General features: G+C 45.2%; 3 protein-coding genes across 10 annotated transcripts in view; 2 read left to right on the forward strand and 1 right to left on the reverse strand.

Annotated features, from left to right (window-relative positions):
* The window catches only part of GNAZ (G protein subunit alpha z), a 40,488-nt gene extending 35,916 nt beyond the window's left edge, over nt 1-4,572 (forward strand). Inside the window, exon 3 of the mRNA XM_080986438.1 lies at nt 2,511-4,572. Coding sequence (XP_080842564.1) covers nt 2,511-2,855 — 345 coding nt within the window. The 3' untranslated portion in view covers nt 2,856-4,572. The remainder of the gene's footprint in view (nt 1-2,510) is intronic.
* Nucleotides 1-12,983, reverse strand: part of RSPH14 (radial spoke head 14 homolog) — a 60,016-nt gene extending 47,033 nt beyond the window's left edge. Inside the window, exons 1-4 of one of the 4 annotated variants that reach the window (XM_080986448.1) lie at nt 12,845-12,983; nt 12,073-12,302; nt 9,849-9,951; nt 9,586-9,704 (exon numbers count right to left, since the gene is read on the reverse strand). In XM_080986448.1, coding sequence (XP_080842574.1) covers nt 9,586-9,704; nt 9,849-9,951; nt 12,073-12,274 — 424 coding nt within the window. In that variant the 5' untranslated portion in view covers nt 12,275-12,302; nt 12,845-12,983. Of the gene's footprint in view, nt 1-9,585; nt 9,705-9,848; nt 9,952-12,072; nt 12,303-12,547; nt 12,808-12,844 lie in introns of those variants that run through there. The other 3 variants (XM_080986451.1, XM_080986450.1, XM_080986449.1) reach the window with 3 other exon arrangements.
* RAB36 (RAB36, member RAS oncogene family) lies at nt 12,830-27,829 on the forward strand. 5 transcript variants are annotated; one of them, XM_080986458.1, is made up of 13 exons: nt 12,830-12,962; nt 13,707-13,841; nt 15,863-15,969; nt 17,073-17,160; nt 17,833-17,924; nt 18,400-18,465; nt 19,465-19,566; nt 20,123-20,187; nt 20,554-20,605; nt 22,699-22,780; nt 25,105-25,195; nt 25,926-26,045; nt 26,773-27,829. In XM_080986458.1, exons 2-13 carry the CDS (start codon nt 13,794-13,796, stop codon nt 26,835-26,837), a joined length of 978 nt encoding a protein of 325 aa, XP_080842584.1. In that variant the 5' UTR covers nt 12,830-12,962; nt 13,707-13,793; the 3' UTR covers nt 26,838-27,829. The 5 variants fall into 5 exon arrangements, with proteins under 5 accessions (XP_080842584.1, XP_080842585.1, XP_080842586.1 ...); XM_080986459.1 differs by having other exon boundaries at nt 15,926-15,969; XM_080986460.1 differs by lacking the exon at nt 15,863-15,969 and having other exon boundaries at nt 17,032-17,160.
* Nucleotides 27,830-27,935: the final 106 nt, after the last annotated feature.

The following is a 27,935-nucleotide window of genomic DNA, read 5'->3' on the forward strand; positions in this document are numbered from 1 at the left end:
CAAGTTCACAGCCCCTTTTGCAGATGGGGACTAACTTCCCCAAACCATTCTTTTCTCCCGCTTTGCCTTTGCTGATTTTACCTCATCTAATATTCTGTGAATCATCTTGATTTTCCCTCTGAGCTGAATTCCTTTTTCTGCTGTAGACAGAGAAGATTTCAGGGGGGGTGGGGGTAGCCTGGCTGCCAGAGAAACCCAGTGGTTGATGATGATGGCAAGTAGAGGAGCCCTGGACTTCTCTGAAACGCCAGAGATGTAAGATGAACTCATTGTGCTCTCAGGGCGTAGGGGTGGAATGCGACACTGTGACAAAATCGCACAAGTGGGGGAAATAAGTATTACAAGAGGGAACTTTGCTACTGTGGCTCAGAGTCCTTCAGTTTTGAAAAGAGGCAAGTGAGAGTGAGGCTTTATTGTCAGACCCTGGATTCCATTTCAGAATCACAAAAGCTGGTGATCTGGCTGGAATTTCCTCTCTTCCCTCCAGCGTGATGCTGCTTCAGAGTGTGATTCAATCATAGAGCCATTAATGAAGAGCATCATTCACAAATGGCATTAATCTGCAGGGGCATTTGCAGTGGAGAGGACATGACTCAAAGGGAGGGCGTTGGGTGTAAGGTAAGAGCTCTTGAATTAGTCCCAGGAGTAGTATGTGGAATTCTAAAGCATGAACAAGCATGACCTTGGATGCTTATCCATCTTGTAATGATTTGCTTCCTTTATCTTGTGATTTCTCCAGAACCAAGGCTACTCTGCACATGGTTTGTTTCCTCTCTTGAAGGCCTTGACGTATGAACCAGGCCAGTGTTATTCCCTGCATGGTTTTCTGCAAATTTTCTCCGTTTGTTGTATTAAAGTTCCTGGAAGATACTGTTACAAGAATTCAGCCTTGTATAAGCATTTGACTTGTTCATAACATGAATGTTCTGCATTACTCAACTCTGAATATCTTTCCATATACTAAAAGCCTCCAAGGCACATTGATCTCTCTTTGTAACTGGCATCACCTTGGGTGGCTTGTGACCTGAGGTGCTCCTAAGAAAGGCCCATCCAGATGGCAGGTTTTGGAAATCGAGCCATTGTTTGGACTGACAACAGCTTGTAGAATTTATGTACTTTCTCCCTCTAAAGGCCTTGTTAATTGTCACTGGCTTACTGTGTTGCCGTTATTATTGTTGTTATTATTATATCAAGTAATACCTGGAAAGGGCTAAGGAAATCCAGGCTGCCCACACCCATGCTTTTCTGGTTCAAAACAGCACTACTTGCAGATCTGCTTGTACATATATAAATTTTGAAAACTATTTCTTGTGCAATCCAGGCAAAGTTAAGCAACTTTAAATCCCATCAAGTATGTGCTTAATCCCCTCAATGAAATAAATGAGATTAGAAGTACCTAGCCTCTGCTGGATGGAGTCCAGTGGTCTTGGGCTCTGCTTTCCACAAACAGCTTTTCTATCAGGAATTAGTGCCTGAATCTGCTAGTTTCCCGTTCCCAGCCCCCTTTCCTTCTGTAATGTCTACTAGGCTGTAAGTCTGTGGTCTTAGCTTTGTACAGCACCTAGGATAATGTAGGTGATTTCTAAACAATAAATAAGTGGGAGGAGGTTTTTGTTCTTTTGATCTGCTGTGCTTGGCAAGAGGAGTACAAGTTTCCTGCGGACACAAATGTAGAAGTGACCATCTGGCACCTGATGAAATGCTTGGCCTTGAACGGTCACAAATGCCGCTTGTGCAGTGGGCTCCCTCCTCTCTGGAAATGATTACTTCAAATACTTTTAAACGTCGTTTTTTAGTGGAGTTCAAAGTTATGTCTTCACTAAATAGGAAACAGCGTACCATGGACAGCTCCATGCGAAATCATCCTAGCAGCACGATGGCTATAAAAAATGTATGTTGTTAAATGATGTCTTGGGCTTGCTTGACATGTGATGAAGTTCTCAAAACAGAAAACATTTCTCCTCTGCAAGGAAGCAGCACATAAATTTGCCTATGTGGCGCCAATGAGACTGAAGGAGAAGGGTTGTAACTCTGTGGCCAAGTGGATGGTTTGCATGCAGAAGGTTGTGGGAGTGTGGATGTGCACGTGTGAACATGAGTTTGGAAAACTGTTTTTCCATTTTACAACTGGTGCTGTGAAAGCCTTATGTGTTTGTTTGGTTCCTCTACCAGAACGAGAGAGAAAGAGATCTGCTGTTTCCAAGTTTAAATTAGCCAGTGTTTGCAAAGCCTGGCACTCTCCTGACATTTTGGACCTCAACTCCCATCAGCCCCAGACACCACAGCCATGTTGGGTGGAGCTGATGGAAGCTTTAATCCAACAATATCTGGAAGGCAGCAGACTACTCAAGGCTGGTACAAGCTAACACTTCTTTAAAAGAAAATCCATCTTTGGGGCAGCTTGGGTGAGAAGCACCTTAAGACTATTCACTGAGGTGGCTATGGCTGTTGAGGTTCCTGCGTAATTTTGTGTGCGATTCTCTTGCTGATGCTTCTGTCCTTTCCCACAGAGTCGGATGGCTGAGAGCCTTCGTCTTTTTGACTCAATTTGCAACAACAACTGGTTTATCAACACCTCCCTCATCCTCTTCCTGAATAAGAAGGATCTGCTGGCTGAAAAAATCCGCCGCATCCCTCTGACAGTCTGTTTTCCGGAGTACAAAGGCCAAAACACTTACGAGGAGGCAGCTGTCTACATCCAGCGTCAGTTTGAGGACTTGAATCGCAACAAGGAGACCAAGGAGATTTATTCACACTTCACTTGCGCCACTGACACCAGTAATATCCAGTTTGTGTTTGATGCGGTGACAGACGTCATCATTCAGAACAACCTCAAGTATATTGGTCTTTGCTGAGGATCTGTGCAGATGAATCTGGTTTCTTAAGGTGATGTGAAACAGGCAAGCCACAGCTGCTTGCCACAGTGGAAACAATGGCGTAGTGCTTGGAAGACCCAGTCACGGAAGGGAGAAATCTGAAGTATGTTCACAGATCCCTTCAACTGCCCACACACCTTTTTGCAAAAACAATGTCTTGGAGTGTGCAAGCCTCCCACCAAATGGCGAGGTTCTGAACTGTATGGAAGTGTTTTCACTACTATCACATCATCCACTGGCTCATTCCGTCTGTTTCATTTTCCCCCCCCCCCCACGAGATAGCAGAGCTTACCATGTTCTATGTATAATGAGACAGATTGTTGTCCTTATTGTCCTAGAAACCATCATACTGTTGGAATGATGCAGAGCTGGTGAGTTGGGGAGAGGGCTGTGTTGCAACTCCCAACCCCCAAGAGGGAAGAGACCAGAAGCTAGAGAACAGGCATATCTGAGCAAAGGGTTCCTTTAACCTACAGTCTGGTACTTGACCTGTACCAGATTATGTACACATGGATCAAGCGTGCACAGGCACCTAACTTGCAGCAAGTACAAAGTACATACTAGATACACACATTGTCTTTGCATCATGGTTTATCATGAATTATCTCTCTGCGGAAGGAACTGATAGTGCAGAATCATCCCTGTGAGTCCCTGCCACCCTGACCAGTATAGCCCCTTCTGCTGTTCACAACTTCAACATGTGTGCAAAAAATAAGAAATGAATGGAAATGTTAAGTAATGACAAGGCCAAATTGTGGTCAGTGTTTCTTCTACCAGTGAGGAGTTTTATACATCAAAAGTCTTCTTTTACATCTTTTTTTGCCAAATCTTTGTGCTCTTTCACAAAAACTCTAAAAGTTGAATAAGTGGTTGAGTGTTGTTGGTTTTTTTTAAATACAGATATATGAAGGTATACATTTTTTTTAATTATTGTTTTGTGTCTGGATTTTGAGTGTGCCAACGGACAATCCTGTTCCATTGCTCCAAGGAAAATTCTGACAAGTATGGCAACATTTGCAACAGCCTTTCTAAACACAGGAGCCAATGAAACTGTGTACAATATAGCCTTTTAAGTCATTTTGTTTTGTTTTGGGAGGGGGGTGTTTATTTTTTTAAAATGTGCTGTAATTATTAGGTGAACAGATGAGTGATATGAACAATACTTAAATGTCTTGATATTTAAATTTACAAAACTTAGTGGAATTTAAGGAATGGAAGTGATGCATTCCTCGGCTCCCTTTCATCCTGTATGCCAATAATACTGGATGGCATATTACTCTAGCAAATTTACAGCTAAGTTTGAATGCCTGAGAAGCTGTGTGTGAACTTACTGGATAATCTCACATGGATCCTAGGGCCAGTGCCCAGGCGGTTCCTTCTTCTCCCCCTTGTCCCTTGCAAAAGACTTCTTACAGACTTCAGTGTAAGCTAAGTGTGTAAATAAATATACATTCAAGAATCGTAAAGCACATAAATGCACACACATACACACACTTGCTCTTACACTTACACACACACACACACACACACACACACACAATCTCCTCCTGCCTCCCTCCGTTCCCCAGTTGTATGAAGATTAGTGAGAATTCTCAGCCAAGGGCTCTAAGAAAAACCTAAAGAGAAAACAGTGAATGATAAAAAAAATTACCGGCTGTCCACTTTTAAGAAAATAAATCTGAATGATCTTAACTGATTTATGGTGTGTGTATGTAATGTTTGTAGATCTTGTGATTCTAGATTCCACACAGCTGGGTTCTTACGTCATTTGCTGCAAGTATGCGTTCTTCTGGCATTAAAAACCTGTTTAGTTCTAATTGCTTACACGATGCGATAAAGCCAGTACAGCTACTGAATAGGAAATGGGGGACAATTCTGTTCAGAAAAAGCTGAAACAGCTGGAGGTTAAAGGGTGTGAATAGTACTTTCTGGCAGAAGGGGATTCTCCTGCTGCTTAGCCCCAAGGGGCACTTCTCATGAACACCTATTGCTACAACCATCTTTAAAGGAAGAGGAACGTTTTTCAGAATTGCTGGTGCCAGTGGTAGCCAATACTTGTGAATCCTGTTGAATGTAAGGGACCAGTTGCTGAGTAGAGTATCAATTTGAGGAGAGTAGCAAAACGACAAAATGAGCTGTGGCACTTTGGAAGAGGTGTCCTTTCACTCTGAAGTAAAAGGCCTCAGAGGTCAGTGGAAGTGCCTTTGTCTGCTCTCTTCTCCTGGAACTGCAATCTACGGATTCTTGTCATTATTTTAAAATGAAGTGCTGAGCTTGTACCTGCATGCCCCTTGATAAATTGGGGGGGGGGGGGAGGACTGGAGCAGAAAAGAGGAGAGAGAAAGAGCACTTGAAACAGGATTGTGAAATAGCCAAGTTCAGTTTTTACTAAAGGAAATTAGCAGGCAAGTTCTAGCTGAATTCATGATGTTTGTTTTCAATAAAAGGAGACTGCCAGTGGAGGTCAGCAGTGACTGCCGGGAAGGAAAAGATCAGTCCAAACCACGTCTCTAATAAGAGTAGAAACTCTGGCACAATTTGTTATAGGAAGAAGACTTTACAATGTTGCTCTTCAGTGGAGGCTTAGAGCAGAAGACCATGGCAGATTATCCTGGGAGGCAGCGAGGGTTCTCCCCACGCCACCCCCGGTACAAATATCAGTAGCAGATGGATGAGAACTTGCTGATCTGCCTGAATCCTAATGCTTTATTATGGAATCACCTTTCATGGGGGAAAGCTTCATTCCTGAGATGTGTGAAGTAGATAGTGAATGAAGAATCTACAGAGATGGGCTACCGCTGCTTGAAGCTCATGCCAAAACGAACCATGTAGGAGTAGGGATTGATTGAAACCACTGAGGTGAGTAATGTTATATAGGACTGTAGATTTGGCCTCTAAGGTTACAGCACTTTTTTTGGGGGGGGAGGTATTCTTTGAGCCATGTTAAAAATCCCAGACACTCCAAAGCCAATTTCCAAGCACACCAGGAGATAATTTAAACCATGGAATGATGTTTTAGAATGCTGTGGTAGACAAATTGGGAGTGAATCCGACCTTTTTGCAACAGGGAATATCTCCAGTCCTGCATCTTTGGGAGAGTTCAGCCAAGACTGGATGATGGAAACCATAGCCATGTCCAACACACTTAATTAAGAAGGAGTTTTACTGAAGGCATCAGGAGTATGCTTAAGAGAGACTGTAGCACAGATGAAGCAGCACAGCTTCATGTAGCAATTTATCATTTATTACATCCTTCCTTTCTGCCTCAGTTACAGGCACAAAAGGTCACTTGTGTCATAAATCAATAAAGACAATTATTCCCTCTATTTCCAAAGCTCAATAGCAAATGCAGATCCTCGTGTAGCCAAAATGGCACCATGGAGCAAAAGACTCTCAGGGTCATGAATTTGAGCCCCACATTGGGTGAAAGATTTCTGCATTGTAGTGGGTTGGACTAGATGATTCTCGTGGTTCCTTCGAACTCTACAATTCTGTGATTCAAGACAAGTGAGGAGGCAACAGCAAGCTGGGTGGGGGTACCCCAACCAAGGTTTACAAAAAAATTGCAAAAAGAATTTTGGGAAATCCCCAAAGCAGCTCAATGAGGAGGACCGAACATGCTGGCTGGCTGGAAGAGTGGACAGCAGCACTCCAGACAGCTACATTTTGTTGCAGAGTCCCCCTTGTTAAAAAAGAGACAGTAGAGAGTATAACAGGTATCAGCCAATCAAATATCCAGCAAGTCACAGGGCCGAAGAACATGGCAGCACATTCAAACATCTAGGCATGGCAACACAGCAAACCCCAATGTGTATTCCCACCACCAACCAAACTTCAGACAGTCTTGGGATGCACAGCAAAGCCTCATGTTGTTGGAGCTGGTCCTTTAGGTATTCCTGTCCCTACCCTGTTTAGTACAAGGCAGATAAATTCAGGATTTGTGGATTGCATTTCATATTCTCTAGCAGTCTTATTTCAGTGAATCCAATGAAAACATCTGCTTGGTGTTAATCTTGTACAACGTGCCTCCTTGTTAACAGGCTGCTCAGCCTCAACGTTGTTTTAAATAAGCCCTTTAGCCCCTTGAAACTTAAAGCTTAACTCTGGATGCAGCTGTGCAAGGTAAGGGCTAATGCCAGCTGTGCAAGGTAAGGGCTAGTGACACAGGAAGTGAACAACTGGGGGGGGGGCTGTGTCTCTTTATGAACAGGAGGAGGGGAACTAACCCTCCTTGTCACATGCAGATAGCATGCAACTTATGCGGGAGTTATGTTCTGGGGATCTCGCCTAAAGCCAAAATCACATATAGTTAAAACACATTGGGGTAAACGCGGAGAGGGATCACAGAAGTCTTTGTTTCTTGGACATCCCTCCTCCTCCTGCCCCCCCCCCTTTTTGCCATGTGTATAAAGCTGAATGTGCACAAGTTAAATGTGCATAACTTGTGGGCTTACTGTATAAGCAAATGCTTGACTTTATACCTGGTTCCTTTTTGCATATGGAGAATCACAAAACTTCTATTGAGCCATCCGCAATGCCTGGAGACAGGTTGGGCACCCATAGTAGTGACCAGAAGTGGAATGACCGCTGGGAGGAGCGCAGAGAGAAGAAACACAATAGTGCATCTGCAGCAGCACAACCAGAAGCTACCCCAGCTGCAGCAAAACATGTATCTCCTGTATTGGTCTCTACAGCCACAGCGGGCACTGCAACCTTCCAACAGTTTGACTTCACACACACACCCCCGCCCGCAAGGTGCACTCCTCCATTGTCTCCCAAGACATAGACGGATGCCAACAACAACTGAGAACAAAGCACCATTCTGAAAGGCACAGTCTCCTCTACTGGCCGTGTCATCATCATCCACTGACATTAGCAAAGGGTTAGGAACCCCCTGCCTGGGGTCTACACACACAACTCTGCTAATAAAGTGGTACCTCGGGTTACATACACTTCAGGTTACATACGCTTCAGGTTACAGACTCCGTTAACCCAGAAATATTACCTCGGGTTAAGAACTTTGCTTCAGAATGAGAACAGAAATCGTGCAGCAGCGGCGCTGCGGCAGCAGGAGGCCCCATTAGCTAAAGTGGTGCTTCAGGTTAAGAACAGATCTCCAGAACGAATTAAGTTCTTAACCCGAGGTACCACTATAAGCCTGAGCTTTTATTCAGTTTGGGATGTGCAAATACTTTTCCACTGCACTGGAAATCTCCTGAGAGGCGGGGGTAGTCACAAACACACACGACACAGAGCTGGTAAACACCTTTGAACACTGATACTTTTCCTGTCTTTAATTCAGGCTTGTAAATAGTCACTTGCCTGGTTGCCTGTAGCAAGAAAAAAATCTCCCCTAGGCGACAGAGTAGGTAAGCTATTGCCCGTCAGAAGAGGAAGGTGGGCTTGCTTTTATTTGGTAGCTCACTGAGTGTTCACTAGCAACAAGGAACCAGATCACATGCTGTATGAACTAGAAGTGTGAATCATTCTTTATGCAGAAGCTTAGAAGAGCAATGTGTGATGTTCTGGCACCACCAAGAGACAACTGAACTTTACTACTACATAAGATACTTTTCTTGCATAGTGCCGTTAGTCTACCTGGCTCTTTACACAGTGGCAAAGCAAAAAAAAAGGCAAAAAGCCATCCTTGCCCTGAAGAACATCTGACCTATATTGAAATCCCACTGCAGGACTGGGAGGGAATTGGGAACCATGAGAGGGAGGGAGGGAGGATGAAGTAACAAGGGATAATGTGGACAGGCAGCAATAAACAAGTAAAATGGATCACAGACAATAGGGTTGCTGGGTTTTTTTTTAATCTGTTACTGCATAACCTTACATAGTGTTTGTACAACAACCTTGTAAACATAAGCCAGTATTATTACCCTTAATAATACACTTGAGAGGCTAAAACTGAGCACTTTGTCTAAAGACCACAGTGTGGACTTGATAATTCTAGTTGATCTCATCTTAAGTGTCATACTACTTCGGCTCAGCAAAGGCAAGGACGGTTCCTTTCACTCAAAGAATTTTAAGAGAAAGAAGCAGAGGCAAAACTGGTTTCTAACCTGAAGTTCATTGCACACTCAAAATGCTCTCCAGCACCACCAAATCACAAAACCACAGGACCATAGGGTATTTCTAAGCTACACATATGTAGAGCACTTTAAATGGCAAGGCTTTTGTCAAATTATCATGGGACAGCTGAAAATAAGACCCATGCCCCCAGACCCGCTCACAGAACCAAGATTCCCTGGAGAAAAGGAAATTGCCTCTAAATGAGTTGAAGTAGCCTGTTCAATAGCTGTGGGAGGAGAAGTGACCCAGTTTGCCACCCTCTCCTCCCAACCTTCCTTCAGACCACGGGGGGAATCAAAAGAAAGGTGGGGGGCAGCTGCCCCCCTAAATCAAGTAAATAAATAAAAATAACTAACAGCTCGGTTCTGTCCCCCTAACATAAAGCCTGCTTCCCCAACATAAATCCTGGCTATGCTTCAGGCATTCTCAATCCACGCCACATAGTGTGTGGGCCACATACACAGACCATGGCTACAGAATAGTAGCTCCCGTTGAGTCAAGCAAGAAAGCCAGGTCACAAGACACAAGGGGGTTAGGTGAAATCAACATGAAATTCTAGCCTTTGCTTGGTTATGAGCAGAGCAGTTGAGCAGTCAGCGTTGTAAATCTTATGAAATTTAATCCACCTTACCTAGAGGCAATTCTGACACGAGTTTCAGTGCATAATGCATATTCCACCGGCAGATGTCAACAGGATCATCCAAAAGCTGTGCCAGAGCTGGAATGACTCCATTTTCTAGGAAGCCGGTCCTACATTCAGAAAATGTATTGGTAAGAAGTGGTTTGTATAAGCACAATATTAAACTCCCCTATTCGAACCTGGGAAAATATGTTGCAGAACAGAAGAAAATCCCTACTCTAAAACATTTGCATTAAACTTCAGCAAATACCTACCTGCCAACAGAATGTGTTGCCATAATATAAAGAACCTCTGTTGTTTTCTGTCGCACGGTGCTGTCTTCATCTAAAAGCAATATCTTCAAATTATCTAGAAATCCTGAAAGACACATTTTTTTAATAAATTTTTTGGTGCCACACTTCAACAGACATCTAGGCCAAAATTATAATACACTCATTAAACCACCACAATAGAAAAAAACACACAGAAGGCAGTGGTAGAATTAAAAACAGCCACCAAGTAGAATGAAAGCAGTTGCCTCTGAAACTCATCAGAGATGACTATATATTGATTATTTAGAGTGCCCAATGGGCAAATAATATTCACAACATGTGTATGGTTCTGTTCCTTTATTTCTGTTTTTGTTCTATTAGCTATTGTTATTTTGATCTTTGTAACAATGATGAAGATATATTAATTGAAACTGTTTAAAAAATATTTACAACCTGTATAAGAATGATCTCCAGGTGAATGAAGTTTGGACACACACATTTTCCTTAACCATGTGCAAAATAAATATTGAAGTGGGTTGCCTGCTCATGTGCTCTGGAACAGTTTCCTGGGATGCCTTCTGGAATACTTCGGTATCTACTATGATTACAATGTCTTTTAGGTCCTATGATTTATGTACCGTAAGCTCTCCTTTTCAGCTCAAAAGGTTTTTCAAAAGAACATTAAACATTGCTTTGCTGGATCTGACCAAAGGTCCACCCAGTCCAATGTAGCAGTTCCCGCAGTGGGTGGGATCTGCCATCTGGTACTGCTAGAAACAGACTGCCTCTAAATTTGGACATCCTGTGCATTAATTGCACTTTTCATGTGTTCATCCTGAACCTACTTTTTGCAGCAGTACGGTACACATACATACTAGCACAAAGGATGCAAAGACAAATAACATTTTGCTGGTATTTACTCACAGTAGGATGTCTCTGTAGCTTTGTGATATCCTACTGGAAATGTAGGTATTCTCAACTCGGTCCCTTGTTCCATGAACTGAATTAAATAAGGGGCAGGCAAACACCCACCTTTGCAAATAAATAAATGATCCAACCCCAAACAACTGCTGCACCTTTTTCCTTTTCAAGAAAACCATTTTATAGCCTGATCTGAATGACTACCAAATCAAAGTTGGGAAAGATCCAGCAGTTTGTTGACCAACCACAGTGCACTGTGACAATGTGCTGCTAGCTTTGCAGCAGGGCAGGTGGTCCCCAGCATGTGACTGCAGAGGTCTGTCCTGCCGCTCACAGGTTCTGCCCCCTCCACATTGCTGCCTTTCACCCTTCTGAAAGTAGGCATGGGAGAAGCATTCTACCTACTGTAGCCTATAAAATAGGCTAAAGTGTGGACTTGGTTGTATGCCAATTTATCCAGTTTGCAAGTGTACCCATAGACCCAAAGAGATTGGTGATCAAGCCTGTATGTTAGGGCCATTGTGTCACCCCTCCCCACTTCCACTGGAGCATGTATCATGAACTGCCCTGTGGGAGGGAAGGAGGCAGATGAAGAAGCCACCCAGGCCTGCTATAGTTTGACTATCCCACCATTCTGACCTCTAATAGGGCCCTTTTTATCACCCACTGCCCTGGGGGAAGGAATCTAATGGCTTTGTATATGTTGACATTGTGGATTGTTTATCCCACCCCCCAAAAAGTTGAATATTACCGGTACTTGTACTCCACCTTGGAAGGACTTGTATCCTGAAAGGTGGTATATAGATAAGAGTAAAAGGTAAAGGGGCCCCTGACCATTAGGTCCAGTCGCAGATGACTCTGGGGTTGCGGCACTCATCTAGCTTTATTGGCCGAGGGAGCCGGCGTACAGCTTCCGGGTCATGTGGCCAGCATGACTAAGCCACTTCTGGCGAACCAGAGCAGCGCACGGAAACGCCATTTACCTTCCCGCTGGAGCGGTACCTATTTATCTACTTGCACTTTGATGTGCTTTCAAACTGCAAGTTGGGCAGGAGCAGGGACCGAACAACAGGAGCTCACCCCATCACAGGGATTCAAACCGCCGACCTTCTACCAAATAAATAGCCAACAAGGTGCAATCAGTAGAGCATGAGGCTTTGGATCTCAAGGTTGTGGGTTCGAGCTCTATATTGGCCAAAAGATTCCTGCATTGCAGGGGGTTGGACTAGATGACCCTGGTGGTTCCTTTCAACTCTATGATTCTATAATTCTCATGTTCAGTCCAGGCAAAAGTGGCATCTCTTACCGAGTCTAATGGCTTCGTAGACATTCTCTGGGTCGTGCACCAAATCACACAGAGCCATCAGCGCCCGCTGCCGGGTCAGAAGGTCGGGGTCTTCCAGCTCCTCGTTCAGTTTTGGGAGACCCCTTCGGCCATAGGCAATGGGGGCTTTCGTGGGGTCGATATCAGGGGGCAGTTTGGAGGAGATACGGGGCAGGAGCGCCATCCCAAGTTCCTTCTGTACCACAGCAGCCCTAAAAAAGGAAAGGGAAAAAAGCTGCTTAGGGCAAAGGGAGGGGAAACAAGAGCAGCAGTTGTGTGTGTCTTTGCTTCAGTTCCAAGACACACGCACCAACAGGACACGTGTATTTTTTTGGAGCGGGGTGGGGGACACCTGTTGCAAATGAAAGCAAGACAGGATTTTAAAGGTAAGTATCTATCCTTCTCCCCTCCAACCCCCACCCGCGATTCAATAGAAACAAACAACAATAATATTAACCCTGAAAGAGAAGCACGAATGAAAAACGTGGGAATTCTTGTTTAAAAATTTAAAATAATAATAATAATAATTTAACATCGAAATGAACGATAGCAACTGGGGAAAATATATTACTTGGTGCACACACGCAAAATAGAAATGGCAGAGGGGGAACCCGATAAACCCAGTTTAGCAAAGTGGGGAGAAACGTCAACTCCGAAAGCGGCCGGTTCGCCGCCCTGCCTAGGCCTCTGGTTGCTAAGCGACCGCGACGCCCTCGCTCCCTACGTCCAGATCTGTGAATACATAACTACGCACGCGGGAAAAAAACCCTCTACGAGGTGTCGCCGGAGTCCGATTGAGCGCAAATGTCGTAATTCCCGCAAGTGGCGGCTGGGCAGGATGTGTCGTGGTGGGGAGGCCAGGCGAGAGAGAGGTGGTAGCCCTCAAATGCCAGTCTCTGCAGCCCGCGCTGCCCCTGCGGGAAACCCAGACAGATTCCTCGCCACTGGCGCCTACCAAATTCTTTGGACTACAATTCCCATCAGCCCCAGCAAGCACTGCGGCGGTCTCCCCAGCCCTGTGCTCGCTGAGGCTGATGGGAGTTGTAGTCCAAAGTACTTGCAGGGCTCCAGGTTGGGTAAATGCGGAACGCTCTTAATTGATTGCGTTGCGTTGCCTCTATAGTTTCTTCCAAGAAGCTCAGGGTGGTGTACATGGTCTCCTCGTTTTGTTTCCAGTGAAATACGGATGTTGCAAACATTTGTCCGGATATAAACCAGAGCCACTGTGGTGTAACGGTTAGGGTTTGGGGCAAAGACCTAGGAGAGATCAGGGTTCGAATCCCCCACTCAGCCATGAAACTCACCGGCTGACCCTGGGCGCCAGTCCCCGTCTCTCAGCCTTAACCTACCTCACAGGATTGTTGTAAGGATGAAATGGGAAGTTGGACAACCATGTAAACCACCTTGAGCTCCCTGGATGAAAAGCTGGGTTATACTGTAAATGGAAGGAATAAAAACAACAATAATTTTAATAATGCTGGTGATTCCGTTCTTTTCCTTTTCCCCTTTTTCCTTTAATAAAACTGTCCAGCTTTATACTAGCAGCAGGAGGCGTTGCTCAGCTGAGCATGCCAACATCTGGCATTCATTAACCAGGTTTTCTCCCTTCTTCTCAGTGGTTTTTAAGGTCTGCCAGATCTCTCAGGTGGTTGGTTTCTCTGCATTTTAACTCCACCTTCTAAGAGGGAGGCGCTCTGGTTCCTATGGTGACGCGGCAGCCCCTTTCCAGACCTGGAAGCAGCTCTTGCATGGTGAGTCGTTTTTCCTCTCACTCTTTGCCAAAATTGCCCCTTTTTTGTAAATGCCGAGGGGGGGGGCAGGGGAAAGCCCCTGGTCTGCTGGGGGTGGTGGTGGTGGGGATAGGCTCAGCCCCCCACCGCCTTGCTTTTTTGCAAATTATCCAAAGGCCAGCTTAGACCAAGTGATTCTGCAAGCTGTTCATGGTCACCTTGCAGCTTCAGACTGGTTGAACTAGGGTGATTTCCCTCCCTACCATCCACATAAGGCTTAAATGGCTCCCCCTCCTCTTTTACCTGTTTGTAACACAAATGCAAAACCCACATAGAGGAGATTGTACAGCAGCTTTCTCCACCATGCTCTTTTTGACATTCACAAATGAATCCCCACACCTGGAAGAGAAAGCATTGAGAGAGAGAGAGGCACATTTTTACAGTGGCTGGCCACTTTGGAGCCAGAGATCCAAATGGTCCTACACAACCATATCCACACACCCCACGCTGCCTTTGCCAACTTGGTGCCCTCCAAGTGTTTTATTTATTTGTTTATTTACGCGACACCATATACAGGTAAAAAAGGTAAAGGACCCCTGGACAGAAACTTTGTTATGGGGGACGGCACTCTTCTCATTTCAGGCTGAGGGAGCTGGCGTTTGTCCACAGATAGCTTTCTGGGACTAAACCGCTTCTTTTTTGGTTTTTTCTTTTCTTTTAACAAAGTAATAATATTAATTAAATAAAAATGTGCACCCCACCCCCAAGACCATTCCATTGTAACTATCCAACTGCCCAAAATTTCAACACCTCTTGCGATGGTTTGACCCCTTTCCGTTTTAACAGTACAAATTCTACAAATACCTTCCACATCTCCTTAAAATAATTTATCCTGAGTCTTCATCGTCTTACCTTAATAGCACATGTTAATTTATCATTAATTGCTATGTCCCGCACCTCTTTATGCCATTCTTCCATTTTATATTCACCTTGTCCCTTCCACTTCCTAGCTATAATAACTCGTGCAGCTGTCAATAAATTTGTGAACAAGTCCTTCATAGCCTGTGAACCTTCCACCCCATCGTAAATCAATAATAATTCTACCTCTGGACCCAGTGATTTCTGTTATCTCCTTAAACACCCTTTGGCAAATTTTTTTTATATATTTACATCCTGACCACATGTGAACATAAGTCCCAGGACTAAACCGCTTCTGGTGCAACAGGGCACCATGACGAGTGCCAGAGTGCACGGAAACACTGGTTTGGTTGGCAGCAGCTTCAAGTGAGGCGTGTGTCCTACTGCTACCTAGAGATGCCATTGAGGACTGAACCTGGGACCTTCTGCATGCAAAGCACATGTTCTACCACTGAGCTACGAAGCCTTCCCCATATTCATAGAATCATAGAACTATAGAGTTGCAAGGGACCATGAGGGTCATCACTCCAACCCCTTGCAATGCAGGAATCTATTGCCCAACATGGGGCATGAACCCACAACCTTGAGATTAAGAGTGTCGTGCTCTACCAACTGAGCTATTCAGTTCCCCTAATCCACAAACCTTGGTCATGCTGGCTGTGGCTGATGGGAGTTGGGAGTCCATCAACATCTGGAGAGCCATGAATGTTCCCCAGCCCTAGTGTATGGCTTTTCCTGAGGAATGCCAAGTGAGAGCCATCAAGCCCTGACACTCAGTTCCCTCCAACATGGTGCCCTTCAGATGCTTTGGAACATGACTCCTGTAGGCTGGAAAAGACTGCTCTTCTCCTTAAGAGGTTTGCAAAACAAAGCTGTTCCGAAAAAGACTTTTGGCTGAACACTCTTGGGTTAGTTTTGGTGTCTTGCCGCTATGCCCAGACTTCGTTCCTGGTGTTGGTTTCTAATCCTGATATTTTACAACTGCAGATGGGGTTGTTGTTTTTTAGGAATGGTGGGCGTGACATAGGCTTTTAAATATTGTATGGCATTTCCTGCTTTATTAGCCTCCTAAGTTCATTTTGGAAATCAGATGGATCATGAGTTTTAAATTAACATTATGACAGATGGGGGACTTGCATAATGACGGACAGGACCATTGCGGTTTGCTAACTGAAGTTGTTTTCCAGCTGAGCCTCTGGAGTGGCACGAGGCGGCCAGGGAGATGGTTAAAGTGAGTTAAAATATAATCCAAATGGATAAAGGCATGTTCACTGTGAAATGAGGCCCTCGCAAAGGGAGTCCCCCTCTGCTCTCTTTCTGAGCTATTGTAAGCTCAGAATGCCACTCACCTCTACTATGGCAACATCCTGGCGATATCCTTTATCCATGAAAGGCCTTGCTGTTTTATTATTCAGGAAAATGCCAGGCTCACCAGCCAACAGGCTGCTAACTTCCTTAGCTTGCAATCAAACATGGAACTACTAGTCAGGGAAAACAGACACACCCACAAGTTTTTAGTACAGTCCAGACTGGGAAATTACAGAATTGGACAAATTCATGGAGGACGAGGCTATCCTTGGCTACCAGCCATGATGGCTCTGCTCTGCCTCAGAGGCAATAAACGTACCCAGTTCTAGGAATACCTTACAAAAACAACCAACCAACCAACTACTTTTGTCAGGACTGCAAAAACACAAGCGTTAAGTGCTGGTGTTGTGTTTCGCTGTTGGCAAGTCCCCTGATATGACCCCAATATTGTTTTCTGGTTTGTATTGTCTTTTTCTTTAAAAAAATGCTTTTAATTAAGTTTTAATTTCAAATACACCAACACCAACAAGATATACAAATATTTCAAATCTTTTAACATCTGTCTTACTTTACGCTCCGTAGAGCAGTTGACTTCCCTCCTTCCCTTCCGCAGGTTTTCTTATTCCAATCACTAATCCACAGTTCCTTAATAATAACTAAACCATGACATAAGATTTATTTCAGTCCTGCTAATGTCTTCAAATTTCTACAGTTCTCACTTATATAGACCTGGCAGCTGTCGTAGCATACATATATAATCTTTGGTCCATCTTCTTAATATCCTCTCCTATCAAACCTAGCAGTAGTTCTTCCGGCTTTTTTGGGAATGTCTATTTAAGCATCTTTTTTAATTCATTATAGATCAATTCCCAAAACTCTTTCATTTTATCACATGTCCACCACATGTGGTAAAAATCACCATCCTTTTCTTTACATTTCCAACAGATTTTACTACTCGTCCTATACATTTTTCCTGGTTTGACAGGTGTTAGATACCAGCGATAGTTTTCTGGTTTGTATTGTCAGCACCCACTGGATTTGGGCAATGAAGGCCAACTTCCTGCATGTGACGCCACCTGTGAGCAGAGACAGAACCATCTCCCACTTCCCCAAGGTAGGCAAACTGTCCTCCTGTGTCCACTGGGCTCATTCCCTGACAACCTGAGGCAGTGATTTTCAACCAGTGTGCCTTGGCACCCTGGCGTGCCTTGAATGGTGGTCAGGGGTGCCACGGGCCACACCAGCCTCTGCCCCTCTTTCCTTCCCTCCCTCCCCTGATGCCGTCTCGCGTTTCTGCCTCCCAAAGGCTTGCATGGCTGTTTGTTACAGCAGCAGCCCTGGCCACAAGCTCCTTAGGCAAATAGTGCCTTTGGGGCTGGCTGGGGGGGTGCCCTGTGGGGCAGTGTGAGGAAGCACCTCTTTTTTGTGTGTGGGGGGGGGAGCTCAGAGACCAGGGGCAGCACCAGTGGCTGCCCAGAGGACTCCTAAAGAGAGGGGAGAGGAGGCTGAGGGAACGGAAGATGTTTGAAAAGCCGGAGGTGCCAGCTCTGCAGGCAAGGGATGATGTAACTGGGCTCCTGAGCCCCCCAGGGGTGCCGTGGAAAGAATGTAGTTGGTCAAGGGAGCCGTGAACCTCAAAAGGTTGAAACCCTCTGGCCTGAGGCATTCCCTAAAACAGAGCCTGTCCTACATTTTGCCTTGGGCCGGGCAAAGCTGTCCTAGAGGACTGGCTAGGTGAAATCCTGGCCCAGCTGATCTCATGCTCCTGCTTCCTGTGTGTCTGCAGTGGTACACACCTGAGGCCTGCCTCCAGCTCAAAGATCACTTCCACGCCCAGGTGAGGAGTGCCTGTCGGAGACAGAACACAGGCGCTGTTGGGTGAGTCGGCATCAAGGAGAAATGACGCTTTGTGCCGTAACAAGAGTTTTGGTCACAGGCAATGTTTCCTTATGTATTTTGGAATTGACCTGTAATCTTAAGAATATACGTTTTGCAATGTTTCAAAATTGCTGGGGTGTCAAATGCCTATATAACCTTAAAATCTAAAAAAAAGATACCTGTTGACAATTTAGAAGGAACATTGCAGCACAAATAAGATCGCAAGAGGCTGAAGAAAGGTTCACACACACGCTTATTTCAGGGATCTGGGGTATTGTCTAGTTTATTCAGATTATGGTAGAATAATTATTATTTAAGCATTTTTTGTGTTTTACTCTGCACTATTTGTATCTCATATACTGTATGTGTTCTTTGTAATGTTTTTATTGGTCCGAATAGAAGTATTAATCTAATATGGTTCTTCCATTTCAATGACACTGTGCAATGTGAAAAAAAACCAACATGTGTGTTTCAGGCTAAAAATATCAAAAGTGGTTGTGGTGGGAGACCTCTATGTTGGAAAAACAAGCCTCATCAACAGGTACAAATCTGTTTTGACACGTAGTTTTAGTGGTGTTTGTCAAAGACTGTCCAAAGTTCCAGCCTCAAAGTGCAGCCACTGACCTCAGTTTATAAGTCTTTTCTGGCTGACGAGTTTGCATCGTAGCTATCACCTGCTTACCTGCTTGAAGCAGTGCTTGCGAAGCACTCCTTAAGGATGGTACCAAGAGGAGGAGACACCCCAGGTTACAGTTATGTGTCTCCTCCTGGCCCATGTCTACAAACACAGCCGCCAGTCTTTGTTTTTGAGTTCCTCCTGCTCAGAACTTGGAAAGGCTCTTAGATGCGTGTTTAACCACACAGCTTCCGCTCACATACAATGGTTACTAGGGTTTTCTCAGAGAGTTTATTTAGTACAAGAGAGCGGGCCTTTTCTGTGGTGGCTCCCCAATTGTGGGATGCTCTTCCCAGAGAGGCTCACCTGGTGCCATCATTACATGTCTTTAGGCGCCAGGCAAAAACATTCCTCTTTACCCATGCCCAGGGCTATCAAATAAATCTATGGCCTGTGAAAGTGTGGGGGAGAGGACTGTTATTATGATGATTATTTTATCTGGCTGATAGTATGCTTTTTATTATGTTTTTATCCTTGATGTTCTGTAATGTGTTTTTAATGTTGTTCATCACCCTGGGATCTAAGGGTGGTATATAAATTGAATAAATAATAATAGTGGAATATTTCTTAAATACTACAACTATGTGAAAACTTTTGATTTAAGGCAGAGGTAGCCAACATGTCTTCTTCCCTCGCCTTTTTTTCATTGCTCTTTATTTCAAACATCCTCTTGTCAGCATCCCCACACCCTTATTTATTTTATTTCCTGCCCTTCACCTTAAGGTCACAGAGCAGGTTACAGAATTAAAGCACAATATTAAAAACAATCTAAAGCAGCCAATAATAATAATAATAATAATAATAATAATAATAGCAACAATAATAACAACAATAAGGTGTGTACTACCCATTTTTCCCTTGCAGGTTTTGTAAAGATGTTTTTGACCGGGATTACAAGGCAACCATCGGAGTGGATTTTGAAATTGAGCGTTTTGAGATAGCTGGAGTGCCATACAATCTTCAGATGTAAGTTGGAAATGAACACGCGGCTCACCATACATGTGGGATGTTTTAACAGAGCCAGCCAGAATCAAAGAAACATAGAACCATAGAGCTGGAAGGAACACAAAGGGTCATCTAGATCAACCCCCTGCAATGCAGGAATCTCAGCTAAGGCATCCATGACAGATGTCCATTCAACCTCTGTTTTAAAAACTCCAGCGAAGTTTTTAAAGTCCATTCCACTGTTGAACAGCTTTCATTCAGGGGGCCAATAATGGCTGAGCAGCCATTATTCATTTTGAGAAACAGACTTTTTACTAGTTGTAAACCAAGGGGCAGGGGGATCTGTGGGGATCTTTCAGTTGTTGGCTGACCTCCAACTCCCCCCAGCAGCCAGCAAGGCCAGTGGCCAAGACGGAAGTGTGATTAAAAAGGAAAAAGGGCATCTTCCAGATGACATTGACTCAAGCATCACAGTCTTCTTCAGCTTGTACTCCTAAGCCATTGCTTAATCCCTGGGCTCACTTAGGCCCTCTCTCACCATGACTGATCAAACTTCCCTTATTCCACTCTTGCCCAGATGGGATACAGCCGGCCAGGAGAAGTTCAAGTGCATTGCATCCGCCTACTACAGAGGAGCAGAAGGTGAGTCAAAAGCTTTTTGCTTCCTTGCTAGCAGGGCAAAAGCTGACTCCTGGGGGCTGGAGACATTCTCCCATTTACTCAGCCTCCAGGGCACTGCCACCGCTGGTTTGGGGAGCCGTGTAGACACGACTTCGCCCCAATCCATAGCTATCCTGTCATTTCTGATGAAAGACTGCATTTTGAAGCATCCCCCCCCCCAAAAAAATCTGGCTTTGAGGAAAAGAACAACTCGGTTGCATTTTAAGCCAGCCCTGTGTCCCCGGCCTCTTTCCTTCTGGATGTCTGCTGAGTCAGAACTAAAATGACTCCTTTCTCCTGCCTTCTGGACCTAGAATGTCTCCTAATCCTCTCTTGGTTTTGTTGCAGTGATTATAACAGTCTTTGATTTGGCCGACATCCAGACTTTGGATCACACCAAGTAAGTCCTTGCCATTCTTTCTTGCAGAAACTTTCCTGAGGACTGGGGGGATTAGACAGGCTTAAGCAGGGTGGGCCTGTCAGCGGGTGTGAGCAGGAAGGAGGAGGATAGGGAGAAAACCAAAGTGAGTTGGCTCTGGTTCCACTTCCTGTTCAGTCTCTCTGCCAGTCCCTTCCCACCACCACTGGCCACAGGTTTCCCACCCCGATAAATAGAGAGGGTTGGTATTGAGGTTTCGGTCGCACTTGCTGAAAGAATGAGGTTCTTATTAGCTCATTGCCTTGTGACACAGAAATTGCTGCTCTTCATGTGAAATTGGTGGCAGACAGTTTCTCTGTGCGCTCTCTCTCTCCTTCCTGCAGTCTTGTTTCTGTTTAGCCTTTGACATATTCCCTGGAGGTGTTTGTATTTTCCTGGTGCTGGCACCATTTATCTGTCCCACGGGGGCCTCCCTGCCCGGCTTCCCTCCAGGGTTTTCCGTCTGCACTTGGTAAGGATGGCTAAGTTGCTCACCCCCTTTGGTGGGCCAGACACGAGGCATTGCTCCAAGGGGACTGGCAGAGGAGGAGGTATTATTTTTTCTCAAGAGGAAAGAACATATGGTGTGTGTTCCTCTTTCTCTGGTTTCCATTTCCTCTCCCCTCTGCCCCTTCCTCCTGTTCTCATCATGCTAATCCCAGTTCCTCTCATTACTGCTTTCCTCCAATGGATCACTTTCTGTACTTTCATATACCACACAATCACACCCAAGATCAGGGGTTCTGTTTCAGGATGAATGAAATCGGCCAACATGTGGCTGGTGGACAATGGAGCGTATGTCAGTGAGTTTGCTCAGGGTGGGGGAATTGTGCGGGAGACGAGGCTGGCCTTCCCCAACTGTAACCCCTTCACGTTTTGGACTACAACTCCCATCAGCCTCAGCCAGCACAGCCAAGGGTCTGATGGGAGTTGTAGTCCAAAGGCCGACCTAGGCTCTTGCTCACCTGTTTATGAGAGCCAGTGTGGTGTAGTGGTTAAGAGCGGTAGTCTCGTAATCTGGGGAACCGGGTTCGCGTCTCCGCTCCTCCACATGCAGCTGCTGGGTGATCTTGGGCCAGTCACACTTCTTTGAAGTCTCTCAGCCCCACACACCTCACAGAGTGTTTGTTGTGGGGGAGGAAGGGAAAGGAGAATGTTAGCCACTTTGAGACTCCTTAAAGGGAGTGAAAGGCGGGATATCAAATCCAAACTCTTCTTCTTCTTCTTCTTCTTATTCAAGGACCAATCCTAACACGGAGAACAATACCAGGTGGTCAGTTACAAGCAAGCAGTGCTGGCTTCCCACTTCGGAAATGGCTGATAAATCCTTATATCTAGCATGTCAATATCATAAGTTGCTTATTTATTCATATTTTCAGCTCTGAAAAGAGTATTAATACTGCCATGTGCATTTGGCCCAAACTACTGCTGATGAGAGCAGAACTTTGTGGGGCTTCCCCCTCCATCAACATTGTATTTCTTCCTCTTCTGGCTAATGGAGGCTTCCCGTGCACCATTCCTTTAAAACACATTTAAAGCCCATTCTCCTTCCTCGCAAAATTCTGGAAACTGTAGTTTGTTTAAGGCAGTGATGGCCAAACTTGGCCCTCCAGCTGTTTTTTGGACTACAACTCCCATCATCCCTGGCTAACAGGACCAGTTGTCAGGGATGATGGGAATTGTAGTGCCAAAACAGCTGGAGGGCCAAGTTTGCCCATCACTGGTTTAAGGGTACCGTGAATTGTAGCTCTGTGATGGTTCCCAGGATTCTGTTTGAGTTTTGTGTGCTTTAAATATATGGTGTGTATGCAGCCCCCATTCCCTCCAGAACTCTCCACACTGGGCTGATCCCTTGTCATTTTTCATCCTACGCAAACTGCCTTTTGCAGCATCAGCATCATATCATTTATACCCTACCCATCTGGCTGTGTTGCCACAGCCACATCTGGGCAGCTTCCAGTACATATAAAAGCATAATAAAACATCAAACATTAAAAGCATTTACATGAAACTCAGCCATCTTGTGCATTCTAAATCCTTCAGACATTTCCTCTGTCCTCCTCCTCCTTTTTCAGGCAGTGGCTGGAGGATGCATTGAGGGAGAATGAACCAGGCTCCAGCTTCGTCTTTCTCGTTGGAACAAAAAAAGATTTAGTGGTAAGTGCATTGCAGCTTGCAAAATAAATGCTGCAGCTGCTCTACTCGGAACCTTGAGCAGTATTACGGAACTGCAGTCTCCATACACAATTTATTTGTCCCGTCTGGATGGTAACTGTGTGATGATGGCTGGTTGCCGGGAGCTCAACTTGCCTAACAGCAGGGCTAGAAGAAGTTCTAGCCCATCAGTAACTGCAACGGAACTGCAACCAATAACCACAACTGGGGGAAACAGAACGTGTGGGTGCACAACAGTGACCTGTATCAGAACATCGAGCCTGCAATATAAAGCCTCCAGTTGGGAGCACTTGGGACATACCTGGCCGACGCATGCAGGACACATAGATAAAAGGGGCCTGAAGCAGAAAGAGGGACAATGTCCTTTGTGTGCAGAAGCTGGAGCAAGGGATCCCTGTGGTCTGTGCTTCCTTCCATAGCCAAGACCCGACAAGGATTCAGAATTCACTTTTCTTGCTGTTGAGTTGGGTTCTTCTTCTTCTTCTTCTTCTTCTTCTTCTTCTTCTTCTTCTTCTTCTTCTTCATCATCATCCTGAGCAGCTTCTAGCACAAACTCTTTCCTGGTGTCTTTTCAAACCATTTCTGCTCATCAGCTCCTTGCCCTGCTGAAGCAGGGGAAATGTGCCCCCAAAGGATTATGCAGTTGTCAGTTCTGGACAGATTTCTTTGGTAAGGCAGCGGGAGGAAAATGCAGGTTTAAAACTCAGAAGAGACCAGCAGCCTATCTAGGCTGACAACAGATGCTTAAAGGCAGCTTCTCCCCTTTACTGTAATAGCTGTACATCATGGGATGGAGACAAGTTCTTTTTTATAATAAAGGTTTTTATCAATGTAAAATCGAACCTTAAAGCAAACAAACAAGAAAAAATATATAGTTAAAGTTACAAAACGTGGGAGAAGGACAGAGTTTGTATTTTCCAAATAACAGAGAGCAGATACCGTAGAAAAATTCAATCAGCAGAACACCACCATAAATGCTATTTTTTTCCTTTGAGGTTCAAATAAAAATAAAAATAATATATATTATTTATTTATACCCTTCCCTCCCCAGCCAGAACCGGGATCAGGGTGGCTAACACCAATAAAATTACAATAAAACATAACAGAAAAAGAAAAAACAGTTAATTAAAATACGAGTTCAACTGTAAGGGCAGGTTCATGTGTTACGTTTTCCATACACTGTGAAGTAAGAATATAATAATTGCCCAGGTAGAAGTGAGCAAAATTTTATTGTCCTGAACAGGTTCTTACCTTATGTATCCAACCACATATGGCCAGATGCTCTTTAGTGTCAGCAGGCAGAGCTTAAAAGATGGCACAGTCTTCTACAGCTTCTGTGTGGCAGATTAATTCTTCAGTGCATTGGTCTAATTCAGCCTTTGCCAACCTGGTGCCCTCCAGATGTTTTGGACGGCAGCTTCCATCATAGCCCACATAGCTGGACGATGCTGGGGCTGGTGGGAGTTGCCAACCAAAACATCTGGAGGGCATCTGGTTAGAGAGAGAGATGGGGGCAGGAATCCAATGTGGTTCACTTCTAAATGCAAATCTCATCTCATTCACACTTCCTTTTTTTAAAAAAATGAAGGAAAACTCAGCTTTTATCTTTAGAAATTTGCCCTTCTCCAAATGTTCCTATACAGTTCACCAGCCCCCAAAAGTGTATAAAAAGGCATAGTGGAAATGACTTGTAAGCATCTGTGTTTATCAAGGGAAACTGTACACAGGAAAAATGTGCCCTAAAACACTTAAGAATTTTTGCAGGGACTTGTTTTTTTTTTGGGGGGGGGGAAACTAATGTGGAAATGCAGCAAACTGAATTGGGTGGGGCGTGGGGGGCTGAAAAGGTGAGAGAAGTTGGAATTGACAGACTTGCCCATCCCTAGTTGGGAAAAGCTGGTCTAATCTCTTTCCAAAGCCAACTCATGGCCACATTTTGCAGAAGCAAATCCCTCTCTGTTCTTTAGAAGGAAAAACGGCTGTTAGGTAGGTCATACAGTGGTACCTCGGCTTACATACGCTTCAGGTTACAGACTCCGCTAACCCAGAAATATTACCTCGGGTTAAGAACTTTGCTTCAGGATGAGAACAGAAATCGTGCTCCGGCAGCAGCAGGAGGCCCCATTAGCTAAAGTGGTGCTTCAGGTTAAGAACAGTTTCAGGTTAAGAACGGACCTCCGGAACGAATTAAGTACTTAACCCGAGGTACCACTGTATTTGTGTTTTGGGGGTGAGGGGGAAGTTTACCCATTTGCAGCGCAACATAGAGATTGCTGTTCCTTGGCTGTGGTTCCTTTCTTTTTCAGTCCGACGCTGCCTGTGAGCGGACAGAACAGGACGCCATCCACCTGGCCAATGAAATGCAGGCAGAATATTGGTCCGTTTCAGCCAAGACAGGTGAGCTGAGCCAATTGAAGTGTTTGGGAGTGCCAGTGCTGCAGGGCTGAGCATGCCAGCTGGTCTCCTTCAAGGAGTTAAGCTGCCAGCTTCCCCAGGGACTTATGTGGGACAGTGTCTTTCAAAGTGATGCTCTGCTTGGGTGCAGAGTTTGATCCTTGTGAAAGGCACCCTTCTGCTCTGGAACTCCACACAGGCTCATGCCAAGATGCCAAAGGTAGTCCCTTGAACACTCCCCACCACCATTTTTGGGAGGGGGTGGTGGGTAGGGATGTTGGAAGAGACACGAGCCATTCTTTTGTTTATAGCAGCTGCCTATAGTACCACCCTGTGTTTAAAACGGGAGTGGCTAACCCATGAACCTCCGGATTTTGATGGACTACAACTCCCATCATCCCCAGCCAGCAGTTAACTACAACTGCTGCAGTTCGAGAGCCACAGGTTAGCCATGCACGCTTTAAAGCAGTGTTTCCCAAACTTGGGCCTCCAGTTGTTTTTGGACTACAACTCCCATCATCCCTAGCTAGCAAGACCAGTGGTCAGGGATGATGGGAATTGTAGTCCAAAACAGCTGGAGGCCCAAGTTTGGGAAACACTGCTTGAGCCCCACTTGTTTTATGTTGCTATGGCCGTTGTCTAATGCGAATAAAGTTTATCTTATCTATCTACTTGAGCCCCTCAAAGGTTACAGGATTCCCTCTACCTCCCCACCCTCTCTTTCTTTCACCAGGGGAAAACGTCAAGGGGTTTTTTTCCCGAGTTGCTGCCTTAGCCTTTGAAAAATCGATGCTGATGGAGCTGGAGAAGAGCAACAGCCGAATGGCCCAAATTGGTGCAGGAAACCTCATCAGTAGGTTGAACTGATTAAAAACAAAACATTTTCAAGGGATGAGGATAGTGAGGGGTCCAGACAGCTTTTCCTTCTGCTTAGAAAAGTCTTTGCCGATTGGTTGCTCTCCAACCGTTTTGGGCTACGACCCCCATCTGCCCCCAGAATCGCAGGACCACTTGGAAACTTCAGCAGGCCTGAAAATGCAGTAGCAAAATGACTGACCAGGGTTCCACTTAGGACTTGCATAATCCATGTTTTAAAACTGGTTGCACTGGTTTCTGTTCTGTTCCCAGGCCCAGTTCAAGATGTTCACATTCATCTTCAAAGTATGAAATAGGTTATAGGCAGTCTTTCTGGTATCTGGGGCCCCTTTTCCTACTTCTCTGTGTTCTCTGCTGTAGCACGCACACCTTCCCTTGGGTAAGCTGATTCTGTCTTAAGTGGTATATAATCTTCTTATGAATAAATAATAACTATAAATGCATATAGTAGCTCCTCCCCTCCACAGTGACTAGTACTGATAGGACTTGCAGCCCCAAACCTCTGGAGGGCACCAGGTTGGGGAAGGGAGGCCAGTAGGACCCCAGCCTTCATGCTGACAAGCACAGGAAGGTTGCCTGCCCATTTAGCACCGTGCAAATGTTTATGAAGACTGGGATGAACACTGCTGTTGCCTGTTAACCATTTCTGGAAAGTGATGTTCCGAAAGGATTGATTTGGCCATTTCTTTGTTCCCTTGTTGCAGAAATAGAAGGGGACTCGCCAGAGACTTTGGAAGCCAACCCACAAGCCAGCCCAAGTTGTTGCTAGTAGCCAGCTGTGGGTATAACAAGTTCCTGGCCTGTTGGAGGATTCGCCAAATAGCACTTCAGGAAAGCAGCTGAATATCTGAACAAGCAACAGCAGCAGGACAAGGAGGGGGGCAGGGAAGCAGCGGTGCAGCCCCCCCCCCCCCGCCAAAGCCCACTTTGCTTTGATCTGCCTTCAGGGGAACGGACAGCCTCTCTCCTCTCTTTGGAAAAATTCTATTTTCTGAGCTCACGTTATGGGAAATGATCTGCCTTTTCCAGGAGGGTGTGTTTGTTATCAGCACAATCTGTCTTTCTCTTTCTCTTTCTCTCTTTCCCTCTCCAGGAAACCCATCCTGTTCCAAACTTGCAAAGCCTGTTTCTGTGGAAAGGACAGACCTTGGGAGTGGAGAGCACACGATGGACCTGCCCTATGAGAGAGGCTGCAGATGTGAAGGAAGCTCAGATTTGGTGTCTCTCTGTGAATTCAGTTAGACCTGGCGCCCTCCAGGTGTTGGGGGCTAAAACTCCTTCTAGCCCAGCTAAGCTGGTCGGTCTTCCCTAGATGCCTTGGACCTCTGACTGTGGCTAGAGGGAAATGTAGTCCCAAAACAGCCTCTGCCAGCAGGTGCTCCTGAGAGTTGTAGTCTTGGCAGCTTTGCATCCTTCTCAAGCTGAATTTCTCTAGTTCGTGATCACCGTGGTTAATCATAGTGCTGACTTAATCATGGTTAAGAGCAGCAGGAGGAATCTGTAGAATCCGAGGGGTGAGGAAATGAAGGAAGAGAAAGCATGTAGTCCTGTGGTCCTTCTCAGATGGTGGTTAAGGAATGAGCAGCATCATTCCATCTTAGCCAGTAGTGGGTGGTAGGTTGCCTCCCAAGTCTTCTGCATTGCTCCGAGGTGTGGAATAATCTCATTTCTCTAACTGCCTTAGATATTAGCAGCTGCAGTTGTACAAAACTCGTCTTTATTTTCATGTCAGTTGTGGAATTAAACGTGCTTTCTGATGTCCTCTGAAGACTGATACTTTGGAAGCCAGAACAATTTATGCTAAAACATCCCCCCCCCACCCCAGGAGAAAGGGGAGAGCTGCCTTAAAGCCCAGAACGTGCCTCTT

Source organism: Podarcis pityusensis, assembly GCF_964106645.2.
Source record: "Podarcis pityusensis genome assembly, chromosome: 16".
Taxonomy (NCBI): Eukaryota; Metazoa; Chordata; class Lepidosauria; order Squamata; family Lacertidae; genus Podarcis; species Podarcis pityusensis.